Below are 19,557 nucleotides of genomic sequence, written 5' to 3'. Positions count from 1 at the left end.
AGTAATAATAACAAGTAATAATAATCAAAATAACAAGTATAATAACAAGTAATAATCAAGTAATAATAACAAGTAATAAGTAATAATCAAGTAATAATAACAAGTAATAATAATCAAGTAATAATAACAAAGTAATAAGTAATAATCAAGTAATAATAACAAGTAATAATAACAAAGTAATAAGTAATAATCAAGTAATAATAACAAGTAATAATAACAAAGTAATAAGTAATAATCAAGTAATAATAACAAGTAATAAGTAATAATCAAGTAATAATCAAAGTAATAAGTAAGTAATATCAAAATAAGTAAAAAGTAAGACTACCCCAACCCTAAAATAAACATAATAAAAGCATTAAACAACTTATCTCTATTTTTATATCTATAGCATATTCCGATCTTCTTGTTGCCCATCTTGGACTCGTCTGGTTAGTATATGTCTGCTTATCTGTAGGTTATATTAGGTTGAGTTTGGGTTGAGTTTGGGTGTAGTGCCTAATCCTAACTCAATACTTAACTAATACTTAACGAATACATCCTCTATTAAAGACATTCTTTGAGATAAGTGTGGGTACCATTTATTGAGTAAATAAGGGTGTGTATGAGTGATGACGTCATATTAAGTTAGGATTAGTTTAGTATTAGTGTTAGTTTAGTGTTAGTAAGTAGTGTATACTAAGCCAGTAATCAGGTTGATCGTGTTAGTGTTGTGGTGGTATTGGGGTGGTATTGTGGTAGTACTGGGAGTGGTCGTATGACAACATTACACTAGCACATACTAACCAAAACCCAACTCATCCCAAATTTTAGAATGAATGTATATCCGGGAAAGGAAATTGACTTCGGACAAGATTGTCTTCTTGGTCATGGAACTTATAAAGCACTTAATGCCCAAGGAGAAGAGGTCGCTTTAGCTACGGTTACTGGTGAGATTCAACAAGTTGATCGTTTGATTACAGTTCGGTCGGCTTCTCATTGGTACACTCCTTATACTGGTGACGTAGTTGTTGGCCAGATCACGGCTATTGCTAACAAAAGATGGTACGTTGAAATTAACTCTAAAGCTGAAGCTGTTCTTATGCTGACTGCTATTAACTTAGAAGGTAATGTCCAAAGAAGAAAGGGTGAACTTGATGAGATCAAAATGAAAGAATACTATGGTATTGGTGACATTATTATTGCTGAAGTTCAATCTACCGGTAACAAAATCCAACTCCATACCCGGAATGAAAGATATACTAAAATACCTTATGGTCTACTTCTCAAACTCAGTCCTAATGACATTACCAAAGAGAAAACCCAAATTCAAACCATTCCCATTGACAACCAAACAATTACGGTTATTTCCGGAATGAATGGATACGTTGCCATTTACGGCCCTCCAAACTCCGCCCAGGCCATTAAACAAGTTGCACAGTCTATCTTAGCTCTAGCATCCGACAACTCCCACCAACACCACTGATTTATAGCAACTCCCCTCCCACTTCACTCCCCACCCACTCCACAGACATTAGCTATACCACCCCAGTCCAAATACCACTTCAACTTAACCCAATATTAAATGCAGTATTAGATAATTTCCTATCCAATTATATACCATTTACTAGACCACTAACTGCGCCATTCACTATACCACAAAATACATTAATCCTATACCAATCCTACACCATTCACTACACTAATACCACAACAACACCATACTAATACTATACTAATATCATACTAATACTATACTAATATCATATCACTAACTACACCACTAACTATACCACTAACTATACGATTAAATCTATCAATAAAGCACTACTAAAGCACTTCTAATCTTAATATTAACCACTTAATCACAACCTAACTCGTATATAGCGAACAAACTTTTGCAATAGTAAGATAATCCGAATAATGAAAGAAGCTGTCATTGAGAGATATCGTGAGTTTATTGGAGATAATGTGTTATTTCAGATCTTGTCTGGAAATACTAAATCAAGTCGTAAGAACGCTAAGCGAGTTAAAGTAGAGCGTAAAGATACTCGGAAGAGTAAGAAGGATGATGAAGAAGGATTTGGATTGAGTGAACGCGAAGCTTTTTCTTTCTCCTCCTCGCCCCATTACATTACAGGAACATTACGTGATTATCAAATTGAAGGTCTAAACTGGCTAATTAACATGTACGAGATGAAGATCAATTGTATTCTGGCCGATGAAATGGGTTTGGGTAAGACTTTGCAAACAATCTCTCTTTTAGGATTCTTATATTCCTATAAGAAGAATCGAATGCCCAATTTATTGATTGTCCCCAAATCAACTCTTCAGAACTGGAAGAACGAGTTCAAGAAGTTCATGCCGAGTGTAAAGACTGTGATCTTCCATTGTAGTAAGAAGGATATTCGGGTTAAGGCTAAAGAGTTGCAGGAACTTGATTATATTGCTTGTATTACTACTTATGAGATGTGCTTAATGGGTAAGAGTACTTTTCAGACCATTAACTGGCAGTACATTGTCATTGATGAAGCCCATCGCATTAAGAATGAAGAGACTATGCTTAGCAAAGTAGTTCGTTTAATTCCTTGTACTAATCGTTTACTACTGACCGGAACGCCTTTACAGAACAACATTCATGAGTTATGGGCTCTACTGAACTTCTTGGCTCCTGAAGTCTTCTCGGATGGAGAGGGATTTGATGCCTGGGTGGAATCTGCTGCTGATGATACAGAAAGTGATGCCGTAGATAAGTTGCGGAGTTTGTTAAGTCTGTTCATTCTTCGGCGAGAGAAGTCGGATGTAGAGAAGTCTTTACTACCCAAGAAGATCATTAATCTCTACTCACCACTGACCAGTATGCAACGGAAATGGTATAAGATGATTTTGGAACGAGATGTAGGCGATGTCGTCAGTGATGGAACTAAAATGCAACTAATGAACATTGTTTGTCAGCTCAGGAAGTGTTGTAACCATCCTTACTTGTTTGATGGAGCTGAACCGGGTCCTCCTTATACGACAGGTGAGCACATTGTGGAAAACAGTGGGAAAATGGTTCTGCTGGATAAGTTACTGGTGCACTTGAAACAGAAGGGGAGTCGAGTTCTGATTTTCAGTCAAATGACGCGTATGCTGGATATTTTAGAAGACTACTGTAACTTACGGCAGTATGAGTACTGTCGCATTGATGGAAGTACAGGGACTGATGAAAGATGTGAGGCCATTGATGAGTTTAACAAGCCGAATAGTGAAGTCTTTATCTTTTTGTTGAGTACTCGGGCGGGTGGTTTAGGTATCAATTTAGCAACTGCTGATGTAGTTATTGTTTATGATAATGACTGGAATCCCCAGATGGATTTACAAGCTCAAGATCGTGCCCATCGAATTGGCCAGAAGAAACAGGTCTTTGTCTTCAACCTCCTCATGGAGAACACAATTGAAGAGAAGATTCTGGAGCGAGCTCTTAAGAAGCTTAAGCTGGACGAAATCATTGTGCAGAACGGTCGGAAGAAGGACAATACTATTTCTCAGAACGAGTTACTAAGTATTCTAGCGAGTGGCGTGGATAATGTCTTTAAAGCTGAAGATGATGATTCACCGCAGATTGCGATTGAAGAGATTATTAGACTGGGTATGGAAAAGACCGATAGTTTAAACACTAAAGTCGGTGAACAAGCTATTCTGGGACCAATTAACAATGATGAAATCCGGGCGTACGAATGGGAAGGTGAAGACTACAGTACAAAGAGTGCTAAGATGAAGCTAGCTAAGTACATTGTAGCGGCTGAGCCTGGTCGGAATCGGAATAGTACATCAGGAATCTTGACTAAGCGTAAATCAGTTGGTTTACGACAGTATACTTTACCGGACTACCAATTCTTCCCCCAGCGGTTGCATTATCTACAGAAGAAAGAGCTAGAAGCCTTCCAGGCAAAGGGTGAGACAGAAAACTTGCTTACTCCGGAAGAAGAGGCTGAGAAGAAGCAATTGTACCTTAAAGGATACGTGACCTGGACGAAGCGAGAGTTTTGGGGGTATATCAAGGCATGTGAGCGGTACGGCCGATCGGAAGTGACTAAAATTGCCGAAGATCTGCCGGACAAGACTTTAGAAGAGGTCGAGGCCTACGGGAAAGTCTTCTGGTCACGTATAAGTGAGCTACAAGATGGCGAGAAGATTCAATCGCAAATTCAAAGGGGAGAGTACAAGTTGCAGCGATTACAGAAGATCAAGGAGTGTCTGAAAGATAAGGTTGAAAAGGAAGGCGATAATCTCAAGATCACTTATCCTTCTAATGCGCGGTCTTTTGGGTTTACAATTGAGACCGATCGGTTTATTCTTCAGACTCTGAATGGCGAACTAGATAATCCTGGGTGCTACGATGATTTGTGGCAGCAAATTCGTTCGTCTGATAAGTTCTTGTTTGATTACTATCTAAAAGTACGTACGCCACACGACCTCCAAAAACGAGCTCAATTCCTGTTTAGCAGTCTTCTACGCGAGAAGAAGGTCCAAGAAGAATGTGCCGAGCCCGCACCTCAACCCGATTCTAACTAACCAATAAAGGTCTTTCTAAATAGGACTAGCATATAGTGTAGGTGTAGTTGGGATTACTAATGACATGTGTGGCAATGGGCGAATAAAGGTGGTGTTTCCTAAGTGGGTTAAGATTGGTTGGATGGGAAAATGACCAAAAAGGAAATATTTGGTGTTCGGATCTTTGGTTCTTCCACAGTAATAAAGCATAAATGTTAACGACTGATTTATTCAACTTAGATACGAATAACATGGTGTAGGCTGTGCTTGTCATAAACTACATCGTTTATATAGTCAGGACGGGCTCAAAAGATAGATGGATAAGAAACGTAGAATTAGTAGGTATGTTTATCACGCCATGTTATGATTTAGTTGCTACTGAAGGATCGCGATAATGTATCAATGGGAACTTTCTGGACAGGAAGCATTGGTTGTTGGCTCGGATCGGGTTGGGGTGTGTTTTTAGTGCAATGGTCAATAAGATCTGCTTCTAAATCGTGTAGATTGATATTATAAAGTCTTAACTCCTTACCAAAAGTCTCAATATTGGGATGGGCTGGGTGGTTTTAGGAGATATGTTTATCTTTGCGTCGTGTTGGTAAGTGACTACATGCCATTTTTCACCAATACTAAACCAATACTAAACCAAGACATAATCAGACTAGACACTCGTAGAATTTATTGAATAAAGTATTAATGTTGGGTATGACGTATACAACAACTAATTGGGTTGGTATCTTCTTAAACTAATTCCTTACTGTATTTGTAGTTGTCCTCTATCAATCTCTAACCCAACTCAACTCAATCCACTACTAACCCGTGTTCACTAGAAAAGACTGTCGTATGTTGAACACCGCAGATTGTATAGTCCACTGCAACAATATTAGATGAGAAGTACTAAACTTTCCTAATTGGGTTAGTATTGGGCAGAACAGGAAACTAACGCGATTATTTTGTATTCAGGTGGCATGTACCCATATTTGAACGCATCTAACCCATTGATGTGGTAATTGCCGACTAGCATCTTCTTTCTCTCATCCTCCGAAACCTCAAGATGGTAGAAATACAACGACTTTGGGCCTACAAATTGACAAGCAATCCATTCGAGAATCTTCACTAAGTTATGCTCAGTTATGAACTGAGTGTCACGGAAGAATAACGATAATTTATCAATGGAAAGTTTCTGGATAGGAGACTCTTGTTCTTGGTTTGGATCTGGCTGTGATGTAGACATGGCGCATCGACTGGCAATATCCGCTTCTAAGTCTTGTAGATTAATGTTCTTGAGCTCCAGGCCCTTATCAATCGGCTTGCTGTGATCCCTCAAAGCAGCACGGGTGGCCGTCTTTATATAGGATTTGTAATTCACTATTTGACGACCAACAATAACCACTAAAGGAACAACCTCGCATTGAATACCAATACTCTTAAACTTAGCTAAGATTTCAGTATACTTATTGCAATCAAGACCTTCCAGTTGCAACACCAGTTTGTTAAGACCAAGATCCGTGGTGGTTTTGTTTTCGGCTTTCATTGTTTCGATGTAGTTAAATAATGAGAGCTCAGTGAGTCTATCTTCTTTCTTATACTCCTCGTAATACTTCACCTCATCTAATCCAACAAAGTCGTTGAGCACAAGTTTAGAGATATTCTGACATATAGGAAGGGAGAGAATTCGGGCAATATTAAGATTCTTGTAGCCTTGGTTCAGAATATGTACTTCCATAGAATCGGCAAATATGTAGCTGTTTAGTATCCAGTAAATAAGGCTATTGGCAACATTGTCTAGTATTAGGGTCTTAAGATCAAGGCGGCGTCGGTAGGTTTCAGGGGCTGTGTTCTGTCCTTCTCTCTTAGATAGGTCAAAGTTACCTATTTCCCCATCGGTAACATTTGAGATTCTAAGTGTGCGAGCAGTGATATTGATGAATAGCTTTAAAAGGGATTGGCAGAGCTCGCTAGGACCATAAGCTTGCTTTGAGTTAATATGGATGTCTGTATAGCATATATTCTGACAGAAAAGAACATCTGTGCCCGTGTCAATATAGTCATTATACTTATCCTTCTTAACCTTATTGCATAAACTGTCAAGGCTGATATTAACTGTTTCTCGAAATTCCCACTTGTTATCGCCATATTCTTCACCAGGACATTGGATCCCACAACTCTCCACCTGCTCTACTACCTTCTCACAATCCACATGTAGCTTGTTTTCAAGGATCTTTAACGTATCTAACAGACCATTCTGTCTTCTCTTATACTCAAATGTACTCTCACCAACCGAGATACCATATTTGGCGTATACTTCGGGGGTGTAACATTGATTATACGCGCCCTCGATACACGGGCATTCCTCGGTACAGATTTGGGTAACTATTTTGACAGCAAAGATTCGGAGAGTAATGTGTGGTTGCTCTTGAAGAAACTCTGGCCGGAACAGTTCCTTAGTAAGCGGTGGAACAATAACTATAATAGTATGAACCTTAATGACAGGATTATTACGCTGAATAAGACAGAGAAGAGTGTCCCAACGCAGTTCTAGAACTATTTCGGAATAAATGCCTTGAATAGCATCCTCAAGACCAGTTACTGTTAAGTTGTCCAATTCATTAATAAGAACAATCTTTTGGCATTGGATTTCTTGATTGTGGAGAGCTGTGAAATTAATATTGGTGCTGGCCTCAACATTACGTGCATGGCTCTCTGGGGCCTGCTCTGGGCGATAGGTTAGAAGACGTTTTTGATCTTGTATTACTGTCACTATCAGAGTGAGTTTGGCAACTAGCTTCCGCTGGGACAACTTTAACCCAATAAGATCTACCCTAGATGGGTTCAAACAACAGACGTTAATTGTGAGATTGCGATTTGGATTCGAAGCAGCATAATCGATTGTTTCCTGTAATTGGGTCAAACCACAATCTACTATACTAACCCATTGCGAATATCTCTCTATGTCATACTCTTCTATTATAAGTTCCAGCTCCTTACACTTTAGCGTGTTGATAATTCGAAATATAGCATCGGATCTGTCGGGTAACCTCTTGACATGCTCTACGTTATAGATAAACACGACCTTGTCAGCTTTGATAACAACAATATTATTCAATGTATTCAAAACCCTCTGCAATCCGCCTACTTCACTAATTTTGGGTATTGTGAATTGTAGCTCTGGCTCGGGCCACAACACCATATACATATCAATGTTTTCGGTGGAGTTGGTTGGACTTAAAGCTACGGTCGAGTCCGAGGCCACCGCTGTTACTTCTTCAGTTATGTGCTTCTTAACATAGACGACACTCTTCTTGTCTTGAAGCGAAAACCCATGTGTAGTTAAGTCTTCAGTTATCTTAGATGATGCTGCCCAATTCTCCGGAGCTGTTATTTCCTGCATAACAACGGCACTATCACCGCCTACTTTACTATCACACATACCATCACTACACCCCCCTCTAACACTACCTAACACTAACACTAAAGAACACAATACAACTACGATTCTATATCTAATCGCCTGACCGCGATAAATCCTATCTCTATCCACACTTTTAACTATTTCAAGATAAGACATAATTTTCAAAACCAAAGTAAATTTATCTAAATGAAAACTGATCTCTCAAAAGAGTAGATAAGAAAGTATATTAATTGTGCTACACCAAAGCAAAAGGTGTATCTGTACTGCCCAATACTAACTGTAGTGTCTGTACCATTCCCCACACATCTTAATGAGGATCTCAATATATCTCTACTCTTAGACAAGTTAGTTACCAGAACAAAGAACTTAGATGTTTATTCCGTACTACTTTAAGCAGCCCAATACTAATATGAATGATGACGTGTCTCTCGTAGAATATGTTTGGTTGAGAGCTCTGTATTCTCCCCAGGGACACAATACTAACAACTCAATAGGTACATAAATGTTATAGTCCTTATCTACGATCATTTTATTCAGATTACTATTGAGTTAGCTTTCCTCTAATACTTTAACCCAACTACTCCTCCAAAACCACCTACTTACACAAAACCAACTACTCACCTAAACCATTACAATACACAAAACCACTATTTGCTATTTAGTCTTACTCTAAGTCCTAACTTTCTATCACCAAGATTGAGCTACTTAAAGGCAGACGGTTCATTAAACTCTGTCCAGATCATGCAGCATCACTCTTGAGATTAGTTCGGTTAGATTTAAAGCAGATACTGCACTTTATTATTTATCTGTGAAGTGGCTTGCGCCATTAGATTTCACTGAACTTCCATACTACCCAATGAATTCCATTCGTTGCCTATTCTTTACAGCACTATCTGCAATCACGACCAGTCCTTAGCAGAGACTTCGCACCAATGTATACCTTCCAGCCAAACTTACTAAACAACAAAGTCAAACTTACTCTTCCTCAGCAATTTCATCAGTAATCTCTTGACATTTCTGCCAGGATTTAGGTAAACTCGTCCCTATACCATGTTCTTTAAGCAAATCAAGAATATCTGAAAGAATGTTTTTGATTTTATCCAGATCAGATAGATCACTAATATTATCAAAAATCATATAACTAACCAAGTACTCATCCAATCTCTCTTGAATCGTCTCTTTAACCTCGGCCAAAATCGCTTCATTCTCTATCGGCGCCAGTAAATCCCGAACTACCACCCCTAAATCAGCTACAATCTCTTCCGCCTCATTCTCCTCAAAGAACCTATACCTCGCCAATGGCCTAATACACCCCTCCACCTTATCTCCTATCAAACTATTAAATAATGACTTAAATACTTCCTTAAACTCAGCTACAAATGATACTTCTAAGACCGTAACTTCTCCATTAGCCTCCCCTAAATCATTCTCCATATCCAGTAACTCTTCCTCTAAGTAAACTACCTCCTCTAAAAACAGTAACAGAATAGCCTCTTCCTCCGGCTTGTGATAGGAAAAGGCGTTCAAAAAGACTCCTACCCCAGATAAGTACTTACGCACCACAGCTGATATCAATATATTATGTACATTAGGCACTACCCAATGCAAAGCCACCGATTCAGAAAAGACCTTCTTTAATAGATGACGTAATGAATCCGACCATTCCGTATGATTCTTAGTTAAAATCCGGCCTAGTTCAGTCTCAGCCTCACCAATAAATAAGTCCATCAGTCGCCCCAATTCAGCCGCCTGTAAAGTCAACTGTTCCGTATACCCATACTGAGTCTTTAATACTTGATAAAACCGACCTACCTCCTCAGCATGATGAAGAATTAACTGCCGCCGTTGCCGAGAAGAACTAAAGACTGTTTCCAAGAACTTTTCATAAACTATCTTTCTGATCATCCGTTCAATAAGTCCCAGGAAGTAGAAAGTTCTAGCTCGACTTAATCCATTACCATCACTTTCACTTTCACTCCCACTCTCTTCCCTCTCTAAATCAACTACTTCTTCATGACCTTCCATCTCATCTACTTGGGCTAGAATAGTAAAGACCTTCTCATGATCGGTTAAAGAGTTCAACAAGTACTCCAAGTACCATTCTGGTTTATCCAGGCGATTGGTCTGAAACTCCCCTAGGAAATGATGACCAAACTGTTCGTACAACTTAGTAAAGTAAATATCCAACCAGAACCCACGCCGACTCTCTAAATCATCATAAACCGTCTCAACTACTCCTAATGACCGAGCTAGTCCTTTTACTAGTCCAATTATCTTATCTACGCGTAATTCACCTACTAATGATTTAACTTCCAATACAAACTCTCCCAATCTCTCTATTAAGTACTCTTTAATCGCACTAGCTAAGTTTTGAAATCCAGATAATTCAGCCTCTTTTTTCATAACCATTATCTTATCTACAGTCATTTTCATATTCTGAGCCAAAACTAACTCAATCGTATTTACGCCAACTATAGTCTGTTCGTACTGTTTTCTTAATTCAGCCTTCTTTTTCTCTCTCTCCTGGTTCTCCTTATCAGTAACCACAACTTTAGCCCTAGTTATTGCATCCATTTTCAACTTCACCTTATCTACTCTTTCCGATTTCTCTGCCTCCAATCGGCCTAATAAACTCTTCCTATCTTGAATACTAGCTTGAATTTCGGTTAAAAGAACTTTACGTTGACTTTCTTTACTTCTTTCCTCTTTTAGTAATTGGGCAACTTTGGCCTCAATTTCGATTAAGTCGCTTTGTTTCATTCTAGAATAGATGTGCAAACAATTTTTTGTAATATGGAGATTGCTACTTCTGATATCTCTATATCTGTTACGTTAGCGTTGATAAGTCGAAAAAGTCTTAAGATATCTTCGTCTGAAATTCGGCCGGGTGAAAGTAGATGGCGTGAGTATATGGGAATAGTACAAAGATTAAGTTTGGGACTGGAAATGAAAGAAAAGATCGGAGAATTAGTGGTGGAACCGGGTGTGTTACGGGGAGGAGTAGATCGAGTAGTTTGTCGGATTAATACAATTCCTGAAGTTTTAGAGTATTTGTTATTACTGGCGGGATTTTGTCGGGTGCCTTGGCGGTTGACTTTAGAGGGATGTACGAATTCGGGTCGTGGGGCGGGAATTAGTATTGATTTGATTAAGTCGGTCTATTGTAAGATCTTGGGACAGTTTGGATTGACGGTTGAAATAAAGATTGTGAAACGGGCTATCTATCCGGCGGTAGATGGTGAGGTTTTATTGTTAGTGGATGCGGTTTCTAGTTTAAAACCGGTTTGTTGGACACGGCGGGAAGAGTTGGAGAGAATGGTTAGTGTGAACTACTCGGCTCGACTGGGTAGTGATGTCCTGCATCGGATTACTAATTGTCATCGCGATGCTTTGAAGAGTATTACTTCCCGAGTGAAGGTTTATAATGATATTGGAAATCGGACGAACAGTAGTGGGACCCCGGGGTATGGGACTTTGTTACTGGCGATGGGTAAGAATTCGGTTTACTTTGCTGAGTATACGGTTGATGGTACGGATTCTTTGTTGCATAAGACTCCAGAAGAGAGGTCGGCTGTAGCTATTAAAGAGTTATTGCGGAGTATAAGGAGGAGTGGGGCTTATGACTATAAAGTTGAGTCTTTTGTCTTTTCCTTACTACCTCTAACTAGTCCGGATGTAAGTTCTGTGCTGATTAGACCTGTTTCTCAGGCGGGTAAAGACCGTTTATGGCTATTAGAGAAGATTCTTAAGTATACGTATACGATTGAGAAGTATCAACGATCTGAGGCCGAAATTAATGCCGGTGTTTCTGAGCAGCTTTTCTTGCTTAAATCCTATGGAGTTGGCTATACTAACATCTACCAGCCACAATAGTAGCTTAGGTCTTGTTAGTAAGTAATTACTCATCTAATACTCATCTAATACTCATCTAATACTAACTTCTACTAAGATATAATCAGATTAGACACTCTTCAGATTTATTGAATAAAGTATTAACATTGGCTATGACGTGTACAACAACTAATTGGGTTGATGGCTTCTTAAACTCAATAGATCATATATTTATAGTTTGGAGTGTACTCTATCAATCTCTAACACAACTCAACTCAACCCAATCCACTATTAACTCATTGGAACTGCTGAAGAAGAACAAAGATGCAGTAACTTGTGTGTATCTCCTGTGAAACATACTGTAATACAACTAACTCAATACTAACTCAATAGAATGGTGCTGTTCAGAGTGAACACTACAACTTAACTTATCTCAACTTAACTTAACATCACCTTATATCACCTCAACTTAACTTAACATCATGTTACCTCATCTCAACTTAACATCACCTCACCTCATCTCAACTTAACCCAACTTAACTTAACATCACATTATATCACCCCACCCCAACTTAACATCACCCCACCCCAACTCAACTTAATCTAACCCAACTCAACTTAATCTTATATTAACGCAATATATTGATAAATTTTGATGATTTAAAAGTTGTTATTTAGTGAATGATAAAAAGACTTGTTTTGAAATTGGACTGGATACTGATTGGATTTTGATTTATGATACCGAATGGTTTGAGATGCTTTGTTTGTTGTTTCAATGGTAAACTATTTAGAGCAAACTATTTTTTTGCCTAATGAAAAGTGAGTTCTCTCGTATCTCTATCTCTTCATACTTAAAGGCCTCTTTTTTCTTCCTTTCCTTGGTCTTTTATCTAGTTATGTGTACTACTTTGATTCCTTTAGTCTTTCTTTATCATGAAATTTTGACTTGGTTTAACTTTGATATGCGCAAATTCAAAGTTCATGTAGGTAAATTATGGCTAGTTATCACTCATTCTTTGATTGCGATTGCCGTGGGTGGAAATGCCCAAGTTATTTATGATAAGAGAATAGCTGAAAAAAAGGATGCTAAATCTATTCTCTTATCTAATCACATTACTTATTTAGACTGGATCTTTATCTGGTCAGCTTTGTTACAACTTAAGAAGCAGAACATTAGGTTTGTAGCTAAGGAAGGAATTGGCTCAATCTTCTTCTTAGGAATGGGTATGCGAATGTTGAACTTCATTCTACTAAGTCGGGAAATGAAGAAAGATGCGCCTAAGATTAAGGAAGCTTGTGAGTTGCTCAATCAAGAAAAGCAATTTAGTCTGGTTATCTTCCCAGAAGGGACTTTTATTGATAAGGGAACAAAACAAAAAGACTTTACATTCTTAGATGAACAACAGAAACGGCGATTAGAAAAAGATCCCAATTGTCCACCTAGTCTACCCGATTGTGTCTCAGCAGTACATAAGAAAGTTATCTTTCCTCGAGTCAAAGGATTCAAACTCTTTATTGATGAACTTCACACACATTTAGATTGCATAATCAATTGCACACTTTATATCAAATCTTTAGATCCAACTAAGTATCCAGCAGAGTACTATACTCCAGAAGAGATTTGTAAAGGACATCGCCAAAAGATGCCTATTACTTTGATTTTAGACTATCTGCCTTTTGAAAAAGGAATTGAAACTAATTCCAATACTTGGCTACACCAAAACTTCCAAGCCCGAGATAAACTCTTACAAGATCTTGATAATCTTACTGAGGCTCAGATTTTCAATTACCATCGCACACACACTCCAGTTAATTCATCTTATGAAACTTTATTCCTTCGTTCTGATCCCTACTCCACTATTTTCCTTTCTTCCGGCGCCCTTCTGGTTCTTTCCCTACTACTTTTCACTCTCTACTTCGCCGGCACTAAACTCCTTTCCCTATGCCGGCCCGCTTAATCATTTCAATAAATAGACTAATACGTACTCTTCTTCCCATTCCCAGTCCAGTTAGTCTATTAAAATACTATATTATCTCATTACTATTGGGTTAGTATCTCATTACCATCTCATTGTTATCTTATCTCATTAGTATCTCATTCTTATCTTATCTCATTACTATCAAAATACTATCTCATTACTATCTTATCTCAAATGCTATCAAAATACTATCTCATTTATATCTTATCTCATTACTATCAAAATACCAACTCAACTACCATCTCAACTACCAACTCAAACTAAACCCAATACTAAACCAGCCGACTTCCAAACCATTTTATCTTTCCCAACTATCTTCTATCTAAATCAACTACCAACCCAATCCAATACCAATCTAAACCCAACCCAATCTAAACCCAATACCAATACCAATCTAAACTCAACTCAACTCAATCTAAACTAATACTAATACTAGAGACCCAATTTATATTTTTATGTACCCTCTGACTGTCATTCGTATTGCTCGTGGCCACCCCATAACCGTTGAGCTTAAAAGCGGCAGTGTATATACGGGAATCCTTTATAAATGCGATCTTTGGATGAACCTGCATATCAAAAATGCTTTTAAAGATGATATCTACTCATATCCTGAAGCTTATATCAAAGGAATCTCAATCAAAAGTGTTCGTTGCGATAAGAAACACTTGGCCATGCAAGATGTTCTTCAAAAGCGCCGTAGCAAATAAGCGATATATAATACTTGGATAGGTTTAGACGTAATTAAGTATCTATTAACTGTGAGAGACTGAGTGACTCATCGCTGCCAAATTTGCTGGTGAGGTTTTCGACTTGTGAAGTTAGTAGTGTGTTAGTAGTGAGTTTGGGTTGAGTTGGTAGTGAATTAGTAGTGAGTTAGTTTGGATTCAATTTATTGATTATGAAGATAATGTGTTTGCCGTAGACAAGATCTAGTGTTGGGTTAGAGATGGAAATAAAGCAGCTGTATTGAGTTTTTAGTATAAAATAGCTCTTATCTGGTGGTTTTGATTGTTTTGTTGAGATAAGGGTGGAGTAGTTTGATGGATTTAAAGTCTGGGTTTTAAGATAAAAAAGAGAGATATGAAGTTATCTTTGGAGTTTTTGGGGGTTGGTGTTGTTTGGTTGTTGGGTTGGTCGAGTAAGGTTGGTTTTGCTAGATATATATTGAATTCTGAGTCGTTGGATAATTGTATTGTGAGAAGTGATGGGGAAGTGCTTGCATTTGCTGCAATTGAATATGATGCTAATCCACAATGCAGACTGGTTGTGGAGAAAGATAGTGTTTCTCTTTATGATAATGTACATCCAATGCTTATTCCGTGGGTGCGTGAGTGGTCAAATGTATTGAGGAAGGCGTCATCTGGTCTTTCTAGTCATTATCTACTTGTTGCCATGTTAAACCACTGTCCTATGGTATCAAGTGCTAGAGATGACTCTTGTCCTTTTGATCTTGAAAGAGAGTCTTTATCAGTAGCATTGGTTAGAACAATGGCTTATCTTAAAAATGTTCAACTTCAGATTCAATACTATACTAATAAGCTCAAACCCATAACTAGTAAAATTACACATACTCAATTTACGCATCTATTTAAAGCAAGAAGCCATGAAGAGTTTGGTGGTCAGATTGAGATTCCTTTGGATGTATGGACTGTGCGGAATATGATTCGTTATATATTGTATTTCAGTAATTCTTTGTGTAACTTTGAAGATTTGACTGAAAATGATATCAAAGTCGCTGTTAAGGCTTGGAAAAGGATTATAGAAAAGCCGGGTAGTACTGAAGAGATTCTTTGTACAGAAAGACAGCTTAAACACTTCCTTTATCATGTGCTAAGATGCCAGTTATTAACATCTGAATTTCTAAACCTTCCTAATACGCCCATAGGAAAGTACTACAAATTCGAGATCGATCGTGACGTGAAGAAAGTATTGGAATACCGGGCAAGTTTAAATATTCCTGATATCATCAACAATATGTCAGCTGATGCTGCTGCAAGCAAGATATACGATGCTCTAAATAATGACTGCTTATTAAACTGGCAGAGGGCTTGGAATACACAAGTAAAGAGTCTTCTAAATCATTTCTATAAACTCAACGCGTATATGAATGGCCAGTTTGATAGATATGTAATTGAGCCGGATGTAATTAAAAAGTGGGTTACTATTCTGGACATAACGGCAAAACAGATTGAGTATATATTGCTTGAGTTGGATATATTAAAGGTTAAGCTCACAGATCTTTCAACTGCATCAACTAATCGTTCTACTAGCATCCACGAGTGTGTGGAGTATCTAAGCCAAGCTCAGCCACCTACCACCTCAAATCGATTGAAGTTAGCATCTAAACCGCACAGTCCTCACACTGAACACTAATACAATGCCCATAGGATGTATAACACCCCTTAACCAATACATACTCTGCTAAAGAGATGCTTTGCGATGGATGGTCTCTTTTATTAGACAAATCTGGGTGGATGAGAGGATGACGTCATTAGATATGCAAAACTAAAATGGTTAATGTCCTGGTTATATTAAAGCTACGTGTTAGTAGTAATCTCAATAAATGTCTGCTAATGTTTATTATGCTTATTACATCTCATTCCCATTCAAACTATAAACTAGACTAGACTAGTTCAAATCTTAAACTTTAAATCAGAAATAAACCCAAACTAAATCAGAAATAAACTCAATCCAAATTCATTTTTACTTTGCTTTATATTCTAATTCTAATTAGATTTCATTATCTTAAGTCAAAACAAGATCTAATAAACCATTTTAACATCAAGCAACAGATATGACATTTTATAGTCTAGAAATCAAATGTGCTGAACATGTGTATCTTAACAAAGGATCTGCTGTTATCTTACACGTCCCCATGTATATCTCTACTTTTTAACAGAACAGCGACTGCAATGCTGCCATACGATCAGCATACATCTTTATTCACACCATCCACACAATCTACTTAATCCACACAATCTACTTAATGCACTTAATTCCAAAGCTACACACAATCAGCTATTTATTGATATCAAAACTTGCCGTAATTTGACTCGAATGGGACATTTATCGTTTTTATTTTATCTATCTTATCTACTTTTTGCCATGAATTCACATTCTTGTTTACAATACTATTTGTCTAGTAAAACCCGCCAGTGCACACGCCAAGGAATTCCTTTATTGGAGTATATCTTGACTAATGGGCCTTATAGTAACCCAAGAAGAGACCCAAAGCTAGTATTAGACCATTCCAGTAACCCAAGAGTTATTTTGAACCGACAAGATAGTATTATGACCACTGCTACAAGGGCCACTAACATAGTCCGATTTAAGTACTGGGAAGCCATGAGCCGGCAACTTACAATGGGGTTGTATGTCTTGTTAGTTTTATTGAGTTGGGTTAATGGAATAAGAGATATTGTAGTAAGAGATATTGTAGTAAGAGATAGTGTAGTAAGAGATAGTGTAGTAAGAGATAGTGTAGTAAGAGATAATGAAGTAATAGATAATGAGGCAAGAGATAGTGAAATAAGTACATATATGAGGTACCGTATACCACGGCAAGGAGTATTACCCACACCAATAGAGATGCATCTAATGTTGACTGATATAGGCTTTGCACTTACTGAATCACCTTGCAATCTGAAAGTTAGATACTATATTCCCAAGCAAGCAGAAACACAAACACCAGAGTCCGATTCTAATCCCAACTCAGCACCAGTCCAGCAAAACAAACCTCTAAAGTATGTAGTAGAAACAAGTAGTGACAATGTTCACTATAACTGGCCTATGGATGTAGACGCAACAACAATCTCCAATATCTTAAACCAAGTACAAACAATCGCCATCTTCAAAGCTCAGGCAGCTTATATTGGTTATTATGCTACCAACCCAAGCTACTCTGCATTGAAAATGCAACTTCTATCCTATCTGATTACTCTATTTGATTGTAGAACTTTAAACGTCATCATAGAATATTCCTCAGATTTCACCAAACCAACTAACTATACTAGTCCAACAATTCCAAATACCAATCCAGACAAAATTAACATAGCACCACCAAGATTACCCCATTCAGATTACAGCACCCCATGCCAACTTCTATTTTCAAGCATAACAAATAGTTCACTCCAAGCCCTAATCGAAAGTCGAGTTGTTTTAGCACGAACATTTTCCAGTGTCCGTTTTATAGGTCACACTTACAACGACACACATCTTCTTAATCGTTTACCCCTGACCAATAACTACACCCTCATTGTTGATACTTTATCTTTACAGACCAACCTAAACCTAACCGCTCTCCAAACCCCCCAATTCACATGTGCCCAAATCATAGTTCAAACACCCCAAGGCATGAAAGTAACAATAGAAGGACTCGCCAATGCCATCAACAAGCACCCCAAATTAATTCTCCAGATAAGTTGGGAAGAACTTAAGCATCTAGCCAGTAGAACGAGGTCACGAATAGATGTCCATACTCTCCTAGGCCTTGATATAACTCCCAGTGTGATGACCACAATAACAGAGGCCGAAACAATAACATGCCCAGATCAAGACCTGGTTACCGCCAACCTAATCATTTTCAACATTGCCACAAACATGCCCTGCTACAACCGCCAATACTTCATACAAGAATGCACCCAAAAGCGCCTAGCCAATCTCGGTATTGCAGTCAAGGAAATCCAATTCCACTACAGCCCCAACCGAACCGACATACGGGACACCATTAAGTTCTTTTGCAAATACCAACATAATATCACCTCCACTCAAAACCCCAATGATCCCAACGATCCCAACGATCCCAACAAGACCACTGAATACCATCTCGGCGATCCCAACCAGTCTACTGAATGCCACCCCGACGACCCCAACCGAGAAAAGTACAAGATTCAAACCCCCATCACCATCCGACTAGATTCAATCCACTTATCTCTCAACGATCTAATCAACCATCGACAGAAACACGGGCAATTCTGCCCAAACATAAAGTATACGACCATCCATATTAAAGGCTCAGACGAACCCAAGAAAGGCATGATTACAAAATGCATCGAACTTCTAAAGTTATTCTGCAATCTCCATACCGACCAACTTATCCTCACCAATATCCGCAACCGACCAGCCAAAAGTCCCTATTTCAATTCCATCACCACCGCCACCCAAAACTCCACCACCGCCAAGGAAACCCTAACCATAACCAACCTAACCCTAGACAATGTCGATGAGTATCTCATCTGCTGGCTCTTCTCCCACTACCGTTTCTCCCAAGCAACCCAAGTCCAAATCCTAAACCCCACCAACCCCACCAACCCCACCAACCCATCCCTTTTATTACCCAACCAATTCACCATCAATGGCTCCCAAGGCACAAATAAGATCACAGCATCTCCCAACCACACTCTATTCTATTTCTACTACAACCGAACCTAATTCAAACAAAACACCCTGACTACTTTCATCATTCAAATACCACCTTAATTTAATACTATCTTCATACTACCTCAACTTCATACTATCTTCATACTATCTTATCTAATACTATCTTATCTTAATACAAAACTTAGTACTATCTTAATACAATACTAAATCAAAACTAAACTTGTCTTAATACTATCTTAATACAAAACTAAACTTATCTTAACTTAATACTATCTCAATACAATACCACCTTAATTTAATACTACCTCAACTTCATACTATCTTAACTTAATACTAAACTAGACTTATCTTAACACTATCTTAATTTAATACTATCTCAATACTATCTTAATACTATCTTAATACAAAACTTAGTACTATCTTAATACAATACTAAACCAAAAC

General features: G+C 38.0%; 9 protein-coding genes across 9 annotated transcripts; 7 read left to right on the top strand and 2 right to left on the bottom strand.

The window, feature by feature from the left end:
• Positions 1 to 811: 811 nt before the first annotated feature.
• Positions 812 to 1,462, top strand: NEHOM01_0233 (exosome complex component RRP4; the record flags this gene model as incomplete). The annotated part of the gene is made up of 1 exon (XM_051489111.1): positions 812 to 1,462. The coding sequence occupies one exon, from the start codon at positions 812 to 814 to the stop codon at positions 1,460 to 1,462; it is 651 nt and encodes a 216-aa protein (XP_051345071.1).
• A 437-nt stretch (positions 1,463 to 1,899) lies between these two features.
• On the top strand, positions 1,900 to 4,533 carry NEHOM01_0232 (uncharacterized protein; the record flags this gene model as incomplete). The annotated part of the gene is made up of 1 exon (XM_051489110.1): positions 1,900 to 4,533. One exon carries the CDS (start codon positions 1,900 to 1,902, stop codon positions 4,531 to 4,533), a length of 2,634 nt encoding a protein of 877 aa, XP_051345070.1.
• Positions 4,534 to 5,428: 895 nt separating this feature from the next.
• On the bottom strand, positions 5,429 to 8,080 carry NEHOM01_0231 (uncharacterized protein; the record flags this gene model as incomplete). Its single annotated transcript, XM_051489109.1, has 1 exon — positions 5,429 to 8,080. The coding sequence occupies one exon, from the start codon at positions 8,078 to 8,080 to the stop codon at positions 5,429 to 5,431; it is 2,652 nt and encodes an 883-aa protein (XP_051345069.1).
• An 819-nt stretch (positions 8,081 to 8,899) lies between these two features.
• NEHOM01_0230 (uncharacterized protein) lies at positions 8,900 to 10,684 on the bottom strand (the record flags this gene model as incomplete). Its single annotated transcript, XM_051489108.1, has 1 exon — positions 8,900 to 10,684. One exon carries the CDS (start codon positions 10,682 to 10,684, stop codon positions 8,900 to 8,902), a length of 1,785 nt encoding a protein of 594 aa, XP_051345068.1.
• A 33-nt stretch (positions 10,685 to 10,717) lies between these two features.
• NEHOM01_0229 (RNA 3'-terminal phosphate cyclase-like protein) lies at positions 10,718 to 11,797 on the top strand (the record flags this gene model as incomplete). The annotated part of the gene is made up of 1 exon (XM_051489107.1): positions 10,718 to 11,797. The coding sequence occupies one exon, from the start codon at positions 10,718 to 10,720 to the stop codon at positions 11,795 to 11,797; it is 1,080 nt and encodes a 359-aa protein (XP_051345067.1).
• A 770-nt stretch (positions 11,798 to 12,567) lies between these two features.
• On the top strand, positions 12,568 to 13,713 carry NEHOM01_0228 (lysocardiolipin and lysophospholipid acyltransferase; the record flags this gene model as incomplete). The annotated part of the gene is made up of 1 exon (XM_051489106.1): positions 12,568 to 13,713. One exon carries the CDS (start codon positions 12,568 to 12,570, stop codon positions 13,711 to 13,713), a length of 1,146 nt encoding a protein of 381 aa, XP_051345066.1.
• Positions 13,714 to 14,189: 476 nt separating this feature from the next.
• On the top strand, positions 14,190 to 14,441 carry NEHOM01_0179 (U6 snRNA-associated Sm-like protein LSm4; the record flags this gene model as incomplete). The annotated part of the gene is made up of 1 exon (XM_051489057.1): positions 14,190 to 14,441. The coding sequence occupies one exon, from the start codon at positions 14,190 to 14,192 to the stop codon at positions 14,439 to 14,441; it is 252 nt and encodes an 83-aa protein (XP_051345017.1).
• Positions 14,442 to 14,814: 373 nt separating this feature from the next.
• NEHOM01_0227 (uncharacterized protein) lies at positions 14,815 to 16,107 on the top strand (the record flags this gene model as incomplete). Its single annotated transcript, XM_051489105.1, has 1 exon — positions 14,815 to 16,107. One exon carries the CDS (start codon positions 14,815 to 14,817, stop codon positions 16,105 to 16,107), a length of 1,293 nt encoding a protein of 430 aa, XP_051345065.1.
• A 732-nt stretch (positions 16,108 to 16,839) lies between these two features.
• On the top strand, positions 16,840 to 19,164 carry NEHOM01_0226 (uncharacterized protein; the record flags this gene model as incomplete). Its single annotated transcript, XM_051489104.1, has 1 exon — positions 16,840 to 19,164. The coding sequence occupies one exon, from the start codon at positions 16,840 to 16,842 to the stop codon at positions 19,162 to 19,164; it is 2,325 nt and encodes a 774-aa protein (XP_051345064.1).
• Between the last annotated feature and the right edge of the window lie 393 nt (positions 19,165 to 19,557).

The sequence above is a fragment of the Nematocida homosporus genome (genome assembly GCF_024244095.1).
Source record: "Nematocida homosporus strain JUm1504 chromosome Unknown 4444, whole genome shotgun sequence".
In the NCBI taxonomy this organism is placed as follows: domain Eukaryota; kingdom Fungi; phylum Microsporidia; genus Nematocida; species Nematocida homosporus.
Note: the sequence above shows the minus strand (reverse complement) of the source record. Positions and strands in the feature narration are given on the sequence as shown.